Below are 20449 nucleotides of genomic sequence, written 5' to 3'. Positions count from 1 at the left end.
GTCCAATGATCGGTCTATCCAGTTGTTAAAATCATTATTAGCTATAGTAGGACAGGGATTGGGCTTGGGTTTAGTTTGTTCCAGCATTTGGATCCACTCCTCTAGGGGAAGTTTAGACCAACGGCGACCGAGTGTCCAGGAGGACAGTGTGGGGGTTTTAGTATTCGGCGGGGACCAGAGGAGGTCAATCAGTGAGTGGTCTGTCCATGGAAGAGGAGAGGGATCTGACCCCTGCAGGTTTCCTAAACTAGAGAACACCTGGTCTAAGAGGTGGCCTTTTACATGAGTGGCAAGTGTGATTCTGGGAATTAGTTGGAGCATTGTGAGATCCTTGGTAAGTTCGGTTGCATTGGCGGCAGATTAAGCATCACATTGTAGATTGAAATCACCGAGTACTGTCAGGTTGGGTGAAGAGCTTGCGAGATTAGATGCAACCTCTAGGATGGATTGGTAGAAAGAACCTAGCGGACCAGGGGGACGATAAACAAGAATACCCGAGAAGGATATGAGAGGTGAAAATTCTATGATAAAATGAGCGTTCTCACAGTCAGAGACTGGATTTCCGAGCAGGCGGCAGGTGTATTTGTCATTGTGTATAACTGCTATCCCTCCACCCCTTCCTGTTAAACGGTCTGCTCTTTGAATGGCAAATCCTTGGGGGAGGGTTTGAATGATATCAGGTTCCGAGCTGGTGTTCAGCCAAGTTTCCGTCAGGAATAGAGCGTCTGGAGTTAGGGACGAGTAATGATACTGCCAAGATGGAACAGATGCAGGGGTTCCGGCCCCGGGGCCCTGTCGGCGCGGACGGGCGCAGATGGGCTTGCCTTAGGCACGCCAGCGGCGCGCCCGCTGCGCGCGTCCGCTGTGCAGCGGGCGCCGCAGGTACATCATGGTAGATGCTGTATAAGCTACCCTTGCACAGAGCAGGTACACCAGGACATCAGCAGTGCAGGCTTCCCTCACTAACAAAATGTATACATCAGGGCATCAGCAGGCTAAGCTTACCTCTCAAAGAACAGGTACCTCACGGCATGAATAGTACAGCTTCCCTCACTCATAGTATAGGTACATCAGGGTATTAGCAGTGCAAGCTTTCTTCCTGACAGAATAGGGAGGTCAAGTCATCAGCAATGCAAGCTGCCCTCAGTCACAGAACAGGCACACCAGTACATCAGCTATGCAAGCTTCCCTCACTCACTGAACAGATACATCAGGGCATCAGCAATGCAAGCTTCCCTCACTCAATGAACAGATTTATCAGGGCATAAACAGTGCAAGCTTCCCTCTCACAGAAAAGGTATATCATGGTAACAGCAGTACAAGCTTCCCTCTCTCAGAACAATTACATCAGGGAATCAAGGCATCAGCAGTTCAAGCTTCCCTCACTGAGAGAACAGGCACATCAGGTCATCAGCAGTGCAAGCTTCCCTCACTCACTGAACAGGTAGATCAGGGCATCATCAGTGCTAGCTTCTCCCACTCACAGAGCAAGTACATCAGGCCATCAGCAATGCAAGCTTCCCTCACTCACTGAACAGGTACATCAGGGCATAAACAGTGCAGGCTTCCCTCTCACAGAACATCATGGTAGCAGTAGTAAAAGCAGTAGTAAAAGCTTCCCTCTCTCAGAACAGTTACATCAGGGCATCAAGGCATCAGCATTGCAAGCTCCCCTCACTCACAGAATAGATACATCAGGCCGTCAGCAGTCTGACCTTGCCTCTCACAGAGCACGCACATTAGGAGATCAGCAGTGCAGGCTTCGCTCACTCACAAAGTAGGTACATCTGGTGATCATCGTCTAAGCTTGTCTCTCATAGAACAGATACATCATGTCATCATCAGCAGAAGTTTCCCTCACTCAAAGAACAGGTACATCAGCGAATCAGCATTGCAAGCTTCCCTCTCACAGAACAAGTAAATCAAGGTAGCAGCAGTAGAAGCTTCCCTCTCTCAGTACAGGTATAGCAGGTCATCAGCAGTGCAAGCTTTCCTCACTCACAGAATAGTTACATCAGGGCATCAGCAGTGCAAGCTTTCCTCAAACAAAGAAGAGGGGCATCAAAGTATCAGCAGTGCAAGCTTTCCTCACTCACAGAATAGTTACATCAGGGCATCAGCAGTGCAAGCTTTCCTCAAACATGAACAGGGGCATCAAGGTATCAGCAGTGCAAGCTTTCCTCACTCACAGAACAGATACATGCCTCTTACGGAGCAGGTACATTTGGGCATCAACAGGGGCAGGCTTCCCTTACTCAGAGAATAGGTACATCAGGGTATCCGCACTGCAACCTTTCTTCATATGCAGACCAGGTACATCAGGGCATCAACAGTGCAAGCTTCCCTCTCACAGAATAGGTACATCAGGGCGTCAGCAGTGCAAACTTCCCTCACTCACAGAATAGGTAGATCATGGCATCGGCAGTGCAAGCTTCCCTCACTCACAGAATAGGTAGATCAGGGCTTCTGCAGTGTAAGCGTCCTTTACATACAGAACAGACAATAAGAGGCAGCAATATATTCTTCCCACACACACAAACTACTAGTTACCGGCCTGACAAGCAATATTATGGTGAGGCCAGTAAAAACATTGAGAAACGAGCAAAAGTTGGTCTTTTTCAGCCTTTCAAAGAAAAATTTAAAAACAAATACAGGAAGAAATCACTTTAGAAAGTATTTTAGAAATGTTTATGAGATTCCTAAAAGATTTTAAAAAGCGAACTTGCAGAATTGGCCTGTGAAAAATAACACAGATGATTTTCCAGAAACCCACATACAAGCTCCAGTTCTGCACTTACAGATTCTCGAAATAAAACCACATGATGCGTAAATGGTGTCAATCCCAGAGGTAAATCAAACGGAGCAGAAGAGGCAGTTCCCTGCTCTGACTGTAACATGAACCCGGAAGTGCCAGCGCAGCCAGAGAGGGGCAGACGCACAGACACACCCACTTCACACAGAGAGAAATGAAACTTAACTTTACTTCCTGCATTTCTGAATCATGGCGGCAGCAGCTCAGATCGGGAACCTCAAGGAAGAGGCCACTTGTTCCATCTGTTTGGAATATTTTATTGATCCTGTGATGATTATTGATTGTGGACACAACTTCTGCCGCTCCTGCATCACTCAGAGCTGGGAGGGAGGAGATGGAAACTTCCCCTGTCCACAGTGCAGGGAAATATCTTCTGGGAAAAGCCTCCGACCCAACAGGCAACTGAAGAACATGGTGGAAATTGCAAAACAGCTTCATCTGCCCCCCGTGAGGACCCCGGAGGAGAATCTGTGTGAAAAACATCACGAGAAACTGAATCTGTTCTGTGCAGAGGATCAGAGGATGATATGTTTGGTGTGCTGGGAGTCCAAGGAGCATACAACCCACTCAGCAAGTCCTCTAGAGAAGGCTGCAGAGGAGTACAAGGTATGTGTATGGGCAATTAGGGATTGCAAAGTCACACTGTGAGCCCCATTGAGGAACCTGCTAAGGAGCACAAGGTGTGTGTGGGTGTTCTGGAACGACAAGTGAAGGTCACAGGGTATGTCTGGAAATTCAGGGATCACAAAGTCCCTCTGTGAGCCCCATCAGGGAGGCATCCTGAGAGCGGGAGCTATGTGTGCAAGTGTTCAGAGGTGACATGTCATTCAGTGTAACCCATACAGGAAGCTGCAGAAGAGCACAAGGTATGTGTGTGGGTGTTCAGGATTCACAAGTGTATACACTACTGGAGTCTAATAGAAGATGCAGTGTCTTTGGGTGTGGAGGGATCAAAGGCACCCTGCGGGTCCCACATAAATGGTTGTCCCAGAGCACAAGGTATGTGAGTGGATGTTCAGAGTTCACTAACGAAGACACACAATGATTCCAACAAACTAATAAACGGCATTTAAATAAGATTTTAGGGGTCACAGGTTAGTTGCGCCTCCTAGAAGAGGGCAAGGGACATCTGTGATCATTCAGGGATCACAGTTCACTCTGTGGGTCTCCATGGGTCCCTGGAGAAGGGACATCTGTGATCATTCAGGGATCACAGTTCACTCTGTGGGTCTCCGAGTCCCTGGAGAAGGGACATCTGTGATCATTCAGGGATCACAGTTCACTCTGTGGGTCTCCGCGAGTCCCTGGAGAAGGGACATCTATGGTCATTCAGGGATCACCGTTCACTCTGTGGGCCTCCATGGGTCCCTGGAGAAGGGACATCTGTGATCATTCAGGGATCACAGTTCACTCTGTGGGTGTCCATGGGTCCCTGGAGAAGGGACATCTGTGATCATTCAGGGATCACAGTTCACTCTGTGGGTCTCCATGAGTCCCTGGAGAAGGGACCTCTGTGATCATTCAGGGATCACCGTTCACTCTGTGAGTCTCCGCAGCTCACTAGAGAAGGCTGCCCATACGCATTAGGTAAGTTTGTTAGTTGTAAGTGAGTTTCAAAGTGTGACCCATGTAAGAAACTGCAGAAGATCGCACTGGGTGTCTGTCAGAGCCCTAAGGTTTTTACCTCGCACCACATAAGCAGCTGCAGATAATCAGAAGTCATATGTATGTGGGTGTTTTGGGATACCAAGCAGGGCTTTAAGTGGGCCGGGTCTGTCCGGGTCTGAGCACCAGCAGTTATTTTTAGGGGGCCTTGAAACTGATCTCTATCGGGCTGTATTTTCGGGCCTCACAAAGGTAGTCAGTTTTCTTTTTTTTATTGGACTGCAGTGAGAGCAAGCACATCGCTCACTACTGAGAAGTGGAGACATCATGCCAGGTGAGCCACGTTATAGGGGAAGGGAAATCCTTTAAAGAGAGCCATTTTCTCTCAGGAGTTGGCCTGGTATATGCTGTCCACTAGTTATAGTGGGCACCTTGTACCAGTCCAAACAACCCTTATTGATGATAAGTTAAAGACAACCTTTATTGACAGCTATCCTAGTGGTAGCTATGGAGAGCAGCCTTCAGGCTAAGTCTTGAAGGAATGTAAAGCAGCTTGTTTTATCAGTCTATAATCTCTGAAATGACCAAATGAAAAGAGATCCACTCAAGGTATATATATAAAATATATGTATTTATCCTAAAACACACCCCCCTAGTCTCTATATGAGGCTAGAAGTCAAAGGACACAAGTTACAAGTCAAATAGCACAGTAAATAAGCACAATATACAGTTAGCCCTAAGGGCGAACCAAACCATATACTAAAATAGTGGTATAAGAACCACGACTGAACTAGACACAGGCCTAGAGCCTCTAGAATCGCTGCGACCCCAACGAACCACCCAAGGTAGTGACACAGGGGACCCACGGGGGCCGTGTGCAGTGTGAGAACACAGCCGCAAGCTCCCGTTAGCTTCTATGGAGAAAGTCGCTGTTAGATTTTTAAAGATAAAGGACACTTAGGAATGGACTAGGACCAAACCCTTTTAGACTTAAGGGGTTCTGGGGCCCACACCCACGGAAGCATCGGAGTACCCGTGTTGCCTTGCGTCGCGACTCCAGCACTGCGCCGCATTTCCGCCTGGGTTTGTGACACACATCTGCCCATCCATGCGCCACGGCGCGCCGCATTGTAAATGCGGTGCATCAGTGGTGGCGCACGGGTGGTTTTGCGGGTCGCAAGTGTTCTGGCGCATCCCTGCCTATTTGCAGAGATGCGCCAGACCTAGTAAATCTGCCCCTTTGTTCTAACACCCCCTCTTTAATATGAAGATAGTAGCGTCACCTTGTAAATATGACCCTTATGGCAACAGTCCGCTGCACTAAAGGGAGGGGCTATGGGTGTTACTGTGGGCGTTCCACCACAAATCCCAGTGCTTTTTGAGGCTGCCCCTTATTTACAAGGGTGGTGTAAATATGGGGCAGCACCAAAAATAAGACCAGGGAAAACCTGGTCTTAAACAGGTGCAACGAGGAGAAATGATTAATTTCTCTTAGTTTTTACTGTTTCTATGTGTGCGCAATTCGCCATAAGTGATTGCTCATGTGCAGAAAGGGGTCCCTTCATGCACATAAACAATCATTCAAAAAATGACGTTTTCCAACTTCTATATGTGCTGCATTCTTAAGCACAAATAGAAATTACAAATCGTCATTAGTGATTGTTTATGCGCAAATGAACAATCATTCCCTGCAACGCAGGCATGCTTGCGGCGCTAGGCAGCTAAATTTAGTGCCATCACTAGGGAAAATGCAGGAGTGCGCCGCATTCTTGCAAATACGGCACATCCCTGTGTTTTGAAACTGTTGAAGCGTGGCGTTAGCAATTTTGGCTTAACACTACTCTCCAAACGTTTCTTGTAAATATGCCCCATGATGTGGCAATGCAGGGTTATATAAGGAGCTCATGTGGTTATGGTACACAGCAGAAGTGGTGCAGTAATGCAGGGTGTCGCACATGGTTATAGAACATGGCAGAAGAGGTGCAGTAACGCAGGATGTGGCACAAACAGTCTCATAGTCATTGTACACAGCAGAAGAAGTACAGTAATGCAGGGTGTGGCACACGCTGCCACATGGTCATGGTACACAGCAGGACAGGTGCAGACGAAGAGGTGCAGTAATGCAGGGTGTGGCACACGCTGTCACATGGTCAGCGTGCACAGCAGAAGCGGTACAAAAATGCAGGGTGTAGCACATGGGCTAACGTGGTCATGGTAGACAGCAGAAGAGGTGCAGACGCAGAGGTGCAGTAATGCAGGGTTTCACACGGGCTCACATTGGCATCAGCGCACATGACTCTAGCAGTGCAGGTCACCTTTTAAGACTCACCAGCTTCACACGATCATCAGACACACAGAAGTGCAGCGAATGCAGGTCAGGTCTGCTAGAGTTACAGCTTCATGGTACACTTGATCTGGGATTCCTCGCAGGATGAATGCATGAATGCATGTCATGTTGGACAGTGGTTACAGGGCCTGATCTTAGCAGTTTAGGAGTCTCCGACCTCTTTCCTTTAAGTTTCTGAACACTGACCCCAGGCTCCGGGTGATCCGGATGAGTCCTCTCCTTGCAGGCCGTCCACCTCCGGGGTCTTTCAGCAGCAGTGTTTCTTCCTCGGTCCCGGGGCCTAGTGCCTCCTGTAGAAGGGAGACGCCCAGGATGTGCTGCTGTGTTCAGTTTATATCCGGTTGTAAGATTATTGGCTTCAGTCCAATTGTCCAATCAGATTCATTGTTCACCCCAAACCTTTGAAGGCGGCCTGTGAAGTTATGAGTGAACCACTAACTATCTCTCCTCCATTCAGGATAGATAGATATTCATAATGGAGAACAGGAGTTTGAGGAGCTGTGAGGGGGCCGGGGTGACACAAAGAGAAGGGGAACTGTAGGCACTGACTGCAACCAAGACTTCGATACTCCCTACAACAGAAAGCCTTTTACATACACGCTGAGGCCCCCACTGCAGCACATGGGAACCTCACCTCACATGTCCACAAGCACTGCATCCTATAGACCTGGCCTGAAGGATCCTGAGCCTAACTGCACCGGGAGGCCCTGCTAATGGCAATACAGCACTGTACAAATCTGTGCCAAACATGTATGCTGCACATACGCTCGGATGGAGCCCAGACATGACATACTACACATAGTCAGAAGGTAATGTCAGTAGGCGCTCTCCTCTCTGAGTTTGAGGCGACATCTACCCCACTACTCTACTCGTCCACCACAAGCCGTTAGTAGTGTCATGGGCTGGTCATTTGAGGGGGATCCACTCGGGTTAAAAGCAGGACCTCTCTGGGTGGTCCTCAACCTTGTACCCTGCTGGAGACAAAGGGACACACCGGATGTCAAGCACTTGTCAGGGGACTCGTGGTGCTGGTCCCCTGTACAAGACGGTATTCCGTTCCAGGATAGTTAAACGGAAGCAGTTTGTCACATGGACACTGCACCAGAACCTTTGACCCTACTGTTCACGATCTCAATCTGTCTTCTGCCTTTCTGCCATACACCCTGCTTGCGGTCGGTGTCTGCTCTCCTGGCTGCCAGTGCTTTTTGCAGACTCTGCATCAGAATGTTGCCTGCTCTCTCATTAATCCTGCCTGTTCCCAGCTGCGGCCCTGTATGAGGTTGGTGCCTGCTCCCTCTTACGGACCCTGTAAAGGGCTGGTGTCTGCTCTCTTTTTCTGGCAGGTTGCTTGTCACATACCCCTTTATGAGTGTGTTGCCTATTTTCTGTTGCAGACCCCGTAAGGGGCTGGAGTCTGATTCGTGCCTCAGACCGTGTAAGAGGCTGGTGTCTGATTCTTGCCTTAGACCTTGTAAAGGGCTGGAACCTGCTCCGTGGCAGACTCTCGCTGCGGGCAACTGCCTGACTCCTGTCATAGACCATGAAAGCACGTGACATCTACACTCTCTCTCGCTGCCTGTTTCTTGTCTTCTACTCTGCATGATGCCTGCTGCCTGTTCTCAGTCACAGACCCTGTATGAGGCTGCCACCCGCCGTCTTGCTGTGACTGTTCTCAGTCACAGACCCTGTGTGAGGCTGGCACCTGCCGTCTTCCTGTGACTGTCTGTTCTCCGTAGAAGATCCTGTAGGAGTCTGATACATGCTCTCAATATGTCTATTCTCAGTCACAGACCCTGTATGAGGCTGGTACCTGCTCCCCTCTTGTGACTATTCTCTGTTACAAACCATGTATACGTTTGATGCACGCTCTCTCATTTTTGTTGTCTGTTTTCTGTTGCAGACCCTGCCTGGGGCTGCTGACTGCACTCTGCCTGTGTCTGTTCTCTGTCACAGACCCTGCCTGGGATTGGTACCTGCACTCTGCCTGTGTCTGTTCTCTGTCACAGACCCTGCCTGTGGTTAGTGCCTGCAGTCTTCCTGTGTCTGTTCTCTGTCACATACCCTGCCTGGTGTTGGTGCCTGCACTCTTCCTGTGTCTGTCTGTTCTCTGTCACATACCCTGCCTGGGGTTGGTGCCTTCGCTCTTCCTGTGTCTGTCTGTTCTCTGTCACAGACCCTTCCTGGGGTTGGTACCTGCTCTCTTCCTGTGTCTGTCTGCTCTCGGTCACAGACCCTGCATGGGATTGGTACCTGCTCTCTTCCTGTGTCTGTTCTCTGTCACAGACCCTGCCTGGGGTTGGTGCCTGCAGTCTTCCTGTGTCTGTTCTCTGTCACAGACCCTGCATGGGGTTGGTGCCTGCAGTCTTCCTGTGTCTGTTCTCTGTCACAGACCCTGCATGGGGTTGGTGCCTGCACTCTTCTTGTGTCTGTTCTCTGTCATATACCCTGCCTGGGGTTGGTGCCTGCACTCTTCCTGTGTCTGTCTGTTCTCTGTCACAGACCCTGCCTGGGGTTGGTGCCTGCACTCTTCTTGTGTCTGTTCTCTGTCACATACCCTGCCTGGTGTTGGTGCCTGCACTCTTCCTGTGTCTGTCTGTTCTCTGTCACAGACCCTGCCTGGGGTTGGTGCCTGCACTCTTCCTGTGTCTGTCTGTTCTCTGTCACAGACCCTGCCTGGGGTTGGTGCCTGCACTCTTCCTGTGTCTGTCTGTTCTCTGTCATATACCCTGCCTGGGGTTGGTGCCTGCACTCTTCCTGTGTCTGTCTGTTCTCTGTCACAGACCCTGCCTGGGGTTGGTGCCTGCAGTCTTCCTGTGTCTGTTCTCTGCCACAGACCCTGCATGGGGTTGGTGCCTGCACTCTTTTTGTGTCTGTTCTCTGTCACATACCCTGCCTGGTGTTGGTGCCTGCACTCTTCCTGTGTCTGTCTGTTCTCTGTCACAGACCCTGCCTGGGGTTGGTGCCTGCACTCTTCCTGTGTCTGTCTGTTCTCTGCCACAGACCCTGCATGGGGTTGGTGCCTGCAGTCTTCCTGTGTCTGTTCTCTGCCACAGACCCTGCCTGGTGTTGGTGCCTGCACTCTTCCTGTGTCTGTCTGTTCTCTGTCACAGACCCTGTCTGGGGTTGGTGCCTGGACTCTTCCTGTGTCTGTCTGCTCTCTGTCACAGACCCTGCCTGGGGTTGGTGCCTGCACTCTTCTTGTGTCTGTTCTCAGTCACAGACTCTGCCTGGGGTTGGTGCCTGCACCCTTCCTGTGTCTGTCTGATCTCTGTCACAGACCCTGCCTGGGGTTGGTGCCTGCACTCTTCCTGTGTCTGTCTGTTCTCTGTCACAGACAGTGCCTGGGGTTGGGGCCTGCACTCTTCCTGTATCTGTCTGTTCACATATTTTCTCTCCTCAGGCAGTAATACCGGAAAAGGAACATTAAAAAAAAAAAAAACTTTGGTCTTGTGCCGCTTTTGGGAAAATGTGCTCCCGTCACCCGTGCTTCCTATCGTGTCGTGCCTAGGTGCCAGGGGGATTTTAATGTTTCGGGGTTGGAGCACTTGCCTGGACCCATGACCGTCCTGGGCCGCGGGTTGGGAGTCCCAGCCTCCTCTTCTCCGGTTGGAGAGCTGAACACAAGTGCGTTGCTCTAGAGCGGTCTCTTCTCGGCCACTTCCCAGCGATTGGCTTGCTGAAGGACAGCGCTTCTCTTTATTTTATTGAGCATCCCTCTAACGTTCCACGTTATAAAGTTCAGACCCCCAGGCTGGGAATTACTTGTGTGCGAGGTCATCTGTCAACTAGGGAGGTTGCCAGCTAGGGTGAGCACGTGAAATTGTAGTGGGTTCCCTGTGCCTATGTGTGAAATTAAATAACTTTAATCCAGGAAATCTGAACATCTCCCGCCACCCTCCCCCCATGCCCACCCCTATACCTCCACCAACAAGGAGTATCTGTCGCGGTTGGAGAGAGCCCGAGGCCCTAACAGGGGTTCCCAGGGTACCTCTGCCAATAGTACCCAAAATTCCCACAAAACCTAAACATAATAAAGAGAAGCACTGTCCTTCAGCAAGCCAATCGCTGGGAAGCGGATATACTCCTACTGCAAGAGACCCATCTACTAGGCAACAAAGCTCCATGTCTTGCTCGGTTTGGTTATGACACAGTACATCACTCAGGGTTCACACGCAGCTCTGGCGGAACGGCCATTCTCGTACACTGCCGGATCCCCTTCACTCTGTCAAAACTCTGGTCAGATCCAGGGGAATAATACACCATAGCGACAGGTACATTCTGCAGCGAAACAATAACCATACGCAGTGTTTACGCCCCTCCCCCTTAGGAAACACTTTCATTGACAAAAACACAAAACTCTGGGGAGAACTCCCGGACGGTCTAATAATACTGGCGGCGACTGGAATGACCCCATGTCACCCTTGGACCGCCGTCGTGAGTCAGGACATAGGCCCCATTCGGGAGAATCCAAACTCCACCAGCTTGCCGCCACGCTGGGGTGGTCAGAACCATGGCGGGCATATCACCCCACGGAACTGGGCTTCACGTTCCTTTCAGCCGTACATGGCTCCCTATCCAGAATAGACTACTCCTTCTTACCGCACAGCCACATAATAGGGCCTCACATGTCTCTATCCTGCCGAGAGGCGTCTCCGAACACCCCCGATTCTACTACACATTGGGAAAACAAACCCCCCTTCGGATGGCACATATCACCCTGGCACCTCTGTGACCCGGGTTACCAAGACGTTCTCCAACAGGCAATTACAGACTATCTGACGTTCAATGTGGCACTGCCCCCTCCAGTGTTATACTGTGGGAATCTCTTAAACCCACTATCCACGGGGTGGACATCAGCTTTCGCACTGGGGAAAAACTCAAGCACCCCGCACAAATAGTAGACCTTGAAAATTGCAAGAGGACTCTTGAAGCCGAAGCTGCAGAGTCCTCAGGCCCAATACCGCAACGCAGCCTCCTCCAAGTACAACAACAAATCCATCAGCATCTCACTAATGAGGCGCATGAGATCTGGTTAGCGACCCAACATAGGATTTATCAATGGGGTGACAAATCAATTAAAATGCTTCATCATTAGTGTCAGGCGGCGATGGCCCCGCCTCGGTGCCGGGACTGCGAAACGCTGACAGAGTTCTTTGTACTACCCCTGACACACTCGTACAAGCGTTCACGGCCTACTATGCCTCCTTATACGAGCAGAAGGAACTCGTATCGAGCGTGACGATAGGGGATTTTCCTAATAGACATATCTCCCAAAAAGCTCCCAGACCACCTGCGCGACCAGCTAGATGCCCCCATAACGGCAGAGGAACTCGATGCGGCTTTATCCAACATGCACGCCGGTCGCGCGCCTTGCCCCAACGGCTTCCTTAGTGACTTTCTACGACCACACAAGGCGCAGCTCGGCCACATCTGTTGGATGCACTCCATGAGGCTCTGGAGCAGCACATCTTACTTCCTGATTGGCGCCATGCCGAGATAGTGGAGTTCCTTAAACCAGGCCACCCCCAGAAGAACCATCTTCTTACCTCCCCATCTTCCTCCTAAATTTTGAACCCAAACTGTTGGGTAAGGTCCTTGCTGACCGCCTCCGCACATATGTCCAAGAACTGATCCACCCAGACCAGGCTTACTTCATGCTGCACCGGTCTGCCAAGCACAATATTAGAAGGGTTCACAATGCCATTGCGAAGGCCTCAGAGATGGGCTGCCCTGCGGCCATTCTTTTGGTCGATATAGATAAGGCGTTTGAGTCCCTAAGTTGGACTTATTTATTTCAGCTCCTCCGATCTCTCAACTTTGGTCCCCGCTTTTTGTCCTACATATAATTATTACTCACAGAGCTCTCGGCCTCTGTGCGGGTAGCAGGTTTCCGGTCAGCACCCTTCCCAAAACGTCAGGGTACGAGGCAGGGTTGCCCCCTGTATCCATTGCTATTTGCACTCGCCACAGAGCCCTTAGCTACATGGGTGAGGCGGGACCCATTAATTTGTGGGTATTAATGGTCACAGGACCGGTCTGACAGAATTGCGCTATATGCAGACGGTGTATTATTCTTTTTAAGCGATCCTGGATTTTCCCGCCCCCGGATTCTCCAGATACTTTGGGTGTTTGGGGAGACCTCCGGCCTTGGAGCTAATCCAGCAAAGCCAGTGTTATTTCTAGTATGCGGAGCCCATGGACGCGGGTCCTGGGTTTCGAAGTTATCCCACGCAACCGAGGTCTTCAAATATCTGTGGGTCTTCATCTTGCCTTGTCCCACGATATCTTGGGCACATAATATCAATCCACGCACGTGATTCGCCCAGGTTAATGCACTCCTTAATAATTGCCTACGGGGAGGGGGCGACGCCTGTGTTGTGCTACGAACCTGCATGCAGTCGACGTACTGTGGCTATCGCCGAGCTTCCAGGCTTCCGAGCATGGAACCTCATTGGAATCTCTACCTTGAGCGACATTCTGCTGGACCCACTCTCAAATCTTTTCAGCAACTGCAAATAGAATACCACTTGCACCGGACACAGTTTTACAAATATCTGCAGCTGAGACATGCCCTGACTCCCCTAGGCTGCTTGCTGGGAGGTCTACCAGAATTTCACCCCACTAGAGAGACGTTTACTAATGGGGGATCTTGGGACGCATAAGATCCGGCAAATCTACCAGACACTGACTACTCATACCCAAACCACACTACACAAAACCCGGGATGCGTGGGAAGCAGACATCCCTGATCTTACAGACGATGACTGGACTGAGGCTCTAGCTAGTCCCGAGGTGCCACTATAGCCACACGATACCGCCTAATTCCATTTAAATATCTCCACCGAGCATACTACACCCGCTCCACCCTCTGGAGGATAGGCGTTATCCAGTCCCCCACATGTCTGAGATGCAGAGAATCAGAGGGGACGTTTCAACACACGGAGCTGTGGGGCACTGCAACCATTTTGGCATAAAATATCTTCTTGGCTGGGTCTGGTCCTGTCCTGGTGTCTTCCATTCGGTCCCAAGCTTTTCTTTCTTCACAGCACCGAGGGGATAGGGGAAAATCTCTATAAACAACATCTTCTATTTTTGGGCCTCACATTTGCCAAGAGGGGCATTACCCAAACGTGTAAGGGTACCTCCCCGCCATCAATGGGGGGGTGGAGAAAGGCCATGGACTGATGCATGGAGGCTGAAATCGTGGTGTACCAGGCGCATGGTTGTCCACAAAAACATAGGAAAATATGGTCTTGCTGGGCAACAGACCGCAGCATAGACCCGCCTCCCCTGCCACCATTAGACCCTCCCTAAACCAGGCAATCAAATCACACTTGACCATATTTAGGTAAGATGAGTTGCTCTGTCATCTAAACATGTACACCTGGACATTTTACTTACAGTGAAAGATGCAGTAACCTGTGCCAAGTTTAGTTATTGGGCCTGTATGATCACAGGCAATGTTGTTGTTTGAATATAATTGGTACCATCTCATATAAGCTGTATCCGAAATATGTGCTTCGAGAACCGTCCGCTATGTACCGTCAAAGTCAATAAAATTTGTTAATAATAAAAAAAGACTGCACTCCATATATCTACACTTATTTCTTACTCTCTCATCTTTGCAGGTAAAACTTCAAGAATGGCTGTGTCTTCTGAAGAAAGAGGAAAAAAATATTCAGGAATCTACATTCAAGGAAGAGGAACAATATAAAACCATGCGGGTGAGTGGCTGCAGTGAGTGCTGTGTCTCTGTGTGTCTGTATATGTCCATGCCCATGTCTTCTTGTGACCTCTTAGAGTTCAAGAACACAGAGGCTGATGAGTCACCCTACAAACTGGGTCATGGTCCCCACCAAATAAATATACTGACGGGAGTCACTGCACTTGGATATTGGGGCTGAAACCGGCCACGGGCTCATCCTAAAAAAAACATAAAATCAAGAATTACTCTTCTGATCCTAAGGTAGTACTAACAAACTCACACAGGTGTGGCATTACCTGGCTGTGAGTATGTACTAGTGTGTGTGTGTGCGTTTGTGTGTGTGTGTGTGCATGTGTGGGTGTGCGTGTGTGTGTGCATGCATAAGTGTGTATGCATATTCACACTTAGGTGTACGTGTCTAAGTATTTGTTCAAGTATGGATGGCCCTGGAGTTATCTATGGTAGTGCATGCATGTCTGCGCATCTCTATACGCATCTCTATGCGTCTGTTTTTTGGGCTTGGATTAGTGCTTGTGTGTGTCTGCATATGCATATATAGGTTTTGAGATACAGAGTATGCAAATACATGTGCGTGTCTATGTGCATGCGTGGTTGAGGGTTGTGTATGCTTTAGTCTGTATTTATTGGCTGTGGGTTTGTACTTACGTATATGGATGCCTCTCTATGGGTTTGCATATCGCAAGGTCTGAAATATGCATGAGTGGTGAGTTACACAACCGTGAGATTGTATATGCATCTGTGTGTGAGTATATATATGTATGGATGTGTGAGTCTGTGCATGCATGGCCTGAAGATATCCATATGTGAGTCTTTACAAGGTTTGTGTGTGAGTGTGCACATTAATGTGTGCATCTGCATGAGTGTGTACCTCTGGGTGTGTGTATGCATGGATCTGGAGTTATACATCTGTGAGACTGTATATGCATCTGTGTGTGAGTATATATGTGCATGGATGTGTGCCTCGGTGAGTCTGCATGCATGGCCCAAAGATATCCACCTTTGAGTTTGTACAACGTTTGTGTGTGAGTCTGCAAATTAATGTGTGCATCTATATGAGTGTGTACCTCTGTGGGTTGTGTATGCGTGGATCGGTAGTGATCTATACATCCAACAGACAAAGCAAGCCTGGAGTAAGCCCCTTCCTAAACAAAGGTTTTAGCAATGTAATCATGCTATGGTATTGTATATACAACATCAAATCAGAGAACATCCCACACAGTTCACCGAAGTAATGGAAGCTCCAACATTGTGTACATGAGTTTTAACCCACGAATAGTTCATCTAAACCAAATGCCCTCTAATCTTAGCACGTTTCGGGACATTTACATTCCATTCTTCAGGACATTTGCATTTCTAATTCTAGGAATGAAATGGGCAGAGCTCAGCTTCAGCCCCTGACCTTGGACATTCTCTGTTCTGCTAAATCCCCATTGCAAGATTTTCCTGCAACAGTCTTATTAATCGGCCTTAGTTTGACGCGTCAGTTTTTATGCCTTCATTAGACCTTTCTTACAGGGATAGGCCACAGCTGACGGGAATGTCCCAGGATAACTGGTGCACCTAGCCCTGCCTCAGGATGGGAGAAGGGGCGGGCCTGTAACGTGGAAGCCCCTTCAGCAGTGGTGCACATTTATCACCACTCTGACACTGCCATTGGTCGTGATATTTAATTATTCAACAGGGGGTGTCTGTAGAGATGCATTTAACAAGGGTGTCACTGCCATAAACCTTTCATGGTATCTGATAAACCCTCCCACAGTTTTCATGAAGTGTTTCTCCTAAGGTGAATTGGGTCCTACTTTATTGTACTCATTTTGCAGACAGAGGAACCAGATCCACCCTCTAAAGCTTTGAAACTTCTTTAGTTGAGTTGTATGGCGTGACACAGAGGCTAACATCATGCAAATCTCCTTTATTGCCAGCTCACGGCAGCAACAATTGAAGAATATAGAACTTCAATAACATTTTAATAGGCTATAAAGTCCCCCTGCATGCAGTGTTCTCCCTTTCGTTGTTGCTTCTGCTCTCACAATAAGTACAGCCTTTATAGTACTAATACTTAGGGCTGATTTTGATGTCACCGGTCCCGACCGCCTCATTAGGATGCGACGGAACACTGTTCTGTCGCATGCCTATATTCCACTATAGGAGCATGCATTCCAGCTGTAAACCGGCCGTAATGCATGCTCCCATAGTAAAATTGGAGGTACGGTTCATCCCTGCACCCAGTGGCAGGCACCTCAATGTGCCAGCCACAAGGTGCAGGGATCATCAGGGGGGCACCATAGGCACCCCCTAGGACTCCAACTGGAGGCTGTGCACCAAAGAGGGCCCTGCTAGGGGCCCCAAACATGTTTTTGACATGGTTTCCATGTCGGACAGACCGGCCCTTGAGATTACAGGCCCGCTGCTGAATGGCAGACGGGCTCTCAGAGCCCGTCGGAAGCCAGCCGGAATGACCGTCCAGTTTACTTTCCGACTGCCTATATCTTATATTTAATCCTAATTAGGAAAGTAAACCAAATGGCCCATTACGATGCGGCCCTAAAGGCTCCGACCAAAGGTCGGAGGCTTTACAGGGCATATCATAATCGGTGCCTTATTGTGTTATTTTACCTTGAAATATACCACCCTCCTCTATAGAAAATAAGAATAATATCCATTTCCTACCCTGGTACTAACACGCTCAACCAGGTTATTGTGTAACTTCCCATGTCTCCCAATGTCTTTTCCTAACCTAGGAAGGAGGGTGGTTGTTTTTTTATATTTAACTTCCCCTCTCTTACAGCGTCGGGTCGGAGGTCCTACTACCTCCGTACCCAACACAACTTTTCGGCATTTCCCTCGGCTCCTTAAGGCCAAGAAACACGCCCTTGCTGTGGACTGATCTTTTCTTTCAAAGTCCGACTCCATGCCACTTGTTGCTGCAGGCCAGATTTCTTTGAAAAGTGTGAGCCCGCATCCAGCTACCATAATAGCGGAAGCTTCTTGAAAGAAAAAAAAAAAAGACCGGCTTGCGAAGGACACCTCCCACTGAGGCCGTCGTGCTGCGCACGCTGTGACTCACCCATCAGCAGTAGTCCAGTGAAGTCATCTCACGGACGCGTCCATGGAAGAGAGTCCGTCTACTTAACAAAGCTGCCGGCAGCCCTCCTTTTCCCTCAGCGACTGCAGGCCCATGTAAATAAAGGCAGCAGTGCGATGCACAATCATCGCACAGTTTAATAAATAACAACAGAAAAAAGAGATAGTCTGGGGCACAACAATAAAGAAACAACCACACAATTAGAGGAAAGACCCTTAAGAGAAGGTCAGCCACACTCTGTACACGCCGGTGCCATTTTAGGAGATTGGGACACCTTAGTAAAGACACTACAGTGGCATTTTAACTGATTGGGCAAACTGCTTGAATTCTGGCAGTTGCAGCCCAACGAACTGCTAAAGCAGCTGTTTCCTTACACTGAGCCCAGTAATCTTAAATAATATTTACCTTCTGCCATGTCCCTTGAACCTTCAGAGAATACTATGGAGCATAGACTGGAAGAACTTCTAAATAAGGACTGGATAAGGTAATGGGACACTGGATGACATAATTAATAAAAAAGTGGAGGTTCTCTCGAAGAAGGGTTGGCCAGTTGCTGTCCCAGGACACCCTGAAGGGGGAGATGGGGTGATTAAGGCCCAGAGGAAAGGGGCTGCAGGGGAAATCCTGCCAAAGGGTGTAAAAAAGCCCAAACCCTCAAAACAAATTACTTCACGCTTTGGCGGTGACAATGTTGGTGCTTCGGGCACTGCAGATGGGCAAGAAAAAGGCCCAGAAGTACCTATTCCCATCAATTGCGATGAAACATTGGAGGATGAAATTAACATATCCTGTTCCTTTGTTTTTGATACGGATATTGAGGAGATAGAGGTGACGAATATGGGTACAACTGACGAGGCATCAAAGGCCTCCAGGACAAAAATGGGCATTGTTGACCCATTCGGAGAGAGTATGTTTGACACGCTCAAACAGCCCTTGTCTCCTTTTCCATCGCGGCATTTTGCCTAGTACCTCTCCTTTTGGCTTAGGAAGGAAATACCAAATAGGTCAGGTCCCATCTTAGATCCGAATGCCCACGCCCCTCCCTCTTGGATAAAGTTGGGTCTACCTCAGAGTTAGACGCAATGGTGGTGGCTCTTAGTGCCAAGGGAGGAAAAGGCCCTAGGAAAGGTATCGATAAAGGCCTCAAGTACTGCCTAGACTGTCTACTTGATAACTGGCCCACTCACAAAGATGATTGAGATGGGTGAAGTGGCTTATCTTGAAGACACCCTCATTGACCCCAAGGATTTGCGCCAATGGGCACAAAGAGCCATTTGCCTCCTGGGGCATGCAAATACTGCACTCTCAAATGGGAGAATAAAAAGCATATTGCAAAAAATAGATCTCAAATTGGTCAAACTGGCCACTAGCAGAGGAGTAGCTGCCTCCCAGGGTCTACCTTTTGGGGGACAACTTTATTAGGGACATCGCTAAGTACATGGGAACATTTAGCTCAATTCAGAAGTCCTAGAAAGCCATCAAGAAAGTTTTCCAGGATAGGGTTTTTGGCAGGGCCGGGAGACAGTGAGTTGGTTCCTCGGCCATGGCCAAAGCTCTTCAAGACCCTACCTGGGACATGGTGCAAGATGTGCGCACCCACACTTTGCTCCACATTCGTCATTTATACCCCCAGAAACAAATACTTCACGGGAGAGACTTCAGAAGTGAGCGGAGACAAAGAGGCTTTTCAGCGGGTAAGAGCTATGAAAGACCTTTCAGATACCCCTATAAAGGTGGAAGGCAGACTAGCCCAACTTTGTGGAAACTTGAATTTGGTGAATCAGGACCCTTTGATCCTAGACTCAGTGAAGGGATACATGATCGAATTTACAGATACACCATTACAAAGGAAAATTCCCCCAGAACTGATATTCTCACAAGAAAATTCTATTTTAGTAACACAAGAAGTAGAGGATTTATTGACCAAAGAGGCAAAACAAGAGGGAATGGAGTCAGGTTTTATCAGCAATATCTTTCTAGTGGAGAAGAAGGACAAAGGGATGAGACCAGTGATAAATCTAAAAGAGTTGAACGAATGGGTGGTCTACCACAATTTCAAAATGGAAGGGGTGCATCTCCTTAGAGATGTGCTAAGGAAAGGGAATTGGCTAACTCGGTTAGATCTAAAGGAGGCATACCTGACCATCCCAATTTGGACTCCACACCAAAGGTTTCTCCAATTCACCTGAATGGGAAGACTATGGCAATTGTGCAGTCTCCCTTTCGGACTTTCCTCATCCCTTGGTTCAAGGAAGGAACTATTTTGGTGGCTGAGGAATGAAGGAGCATGGAATGGCAGACCCGGAGATAGCGATAGAATCAGACGCGAGTTTAGAGGGATGGGGTGCAAGATGTGGCGACTCATCAGCAGGGGGACGCTGGACAGATCAGGAGAAGGAGTTGCACATCAACTGCTTGGAATTACTGGCAGGTTCATTTGCAATTCGCTGCTTCACCAAAGACTCACTGTCTTGCTATGCCTGGTATCTTTTAGATGGACTTCAGACGTAAAAGCCCTAGACATCACCAGCAGGGCCTACCAATCAGAAAGGGTTAGCTTTTATATAAAAGGCGAACAGAGACCATGTCATCTTCTGTTTTCTACCCCTTCTTGACACAGAATGAAAGACTTTGTGTAGTGAAATGTTTGATAGAATATGAGAGAAGGACTGTGAGTATGAGAGGAAATACAGAACAATTGCTAATATTCTATAAATTACCTCATGGAGCAGTTTCCTCCCCAACCATAGCAAGATGGGTGAAGGAAGTAATGAAAGAAGCAGGTGTAGACATTACTGTGCTTGGTGTACACTCCCTTAAGGGTGCCTCGGCCTCCAAACCTCTCTTCCAGGGAGATATCCGCGGGGCTGCGGA

The 20449-nt window shown here is 48.8% G+C and overlaps 1 protein-coding gene across 1 annotated transcript in view; it reads left to right on the top strand.

The window, feature by feature from the left end:
• The first annotated feature begins 2959 nt into the window (after positions 1-2959).
• Positions 2960-20449, top strand: part of LOC146869273 (E3 ubiquitin-protein ligase TRIM39-like) — a 120119-nt gene continuing 102629 nt past the window's right edge. The window contains exons 1-2 of the mRNA XM_085646641.1: positions 2960-3418; positions 14393-14488. Of these exons, the coding sequence (XP_085502767.1) occupies positions 3002-3418; positions 14393-14488 (513 nt within the window). The 5' untranslated portion in view covers positions 2960-3001. The remainder of the gene's footprint in view (positions 3419-14392; positions 14489-20449) is intronic.

The sequence above is a fragment of the Triturus cristatus genome, chromosome 1_1, assembly GCF_964204655.1.
Source record: "Triturus cristatus chromosome 1_1, aTriCri1.1, whole genome shotgun sequence".
NCBI classification, from domain to species: domain Eukaryota; kingdom Metazoa; phylum Chordata; class Amphibia; order Caudata; family Salamandridae; genus Triturus; species Triturus cristatus.
This window is presented reverse-complemented; position numbering and strand designations above follow the sequence as displayed.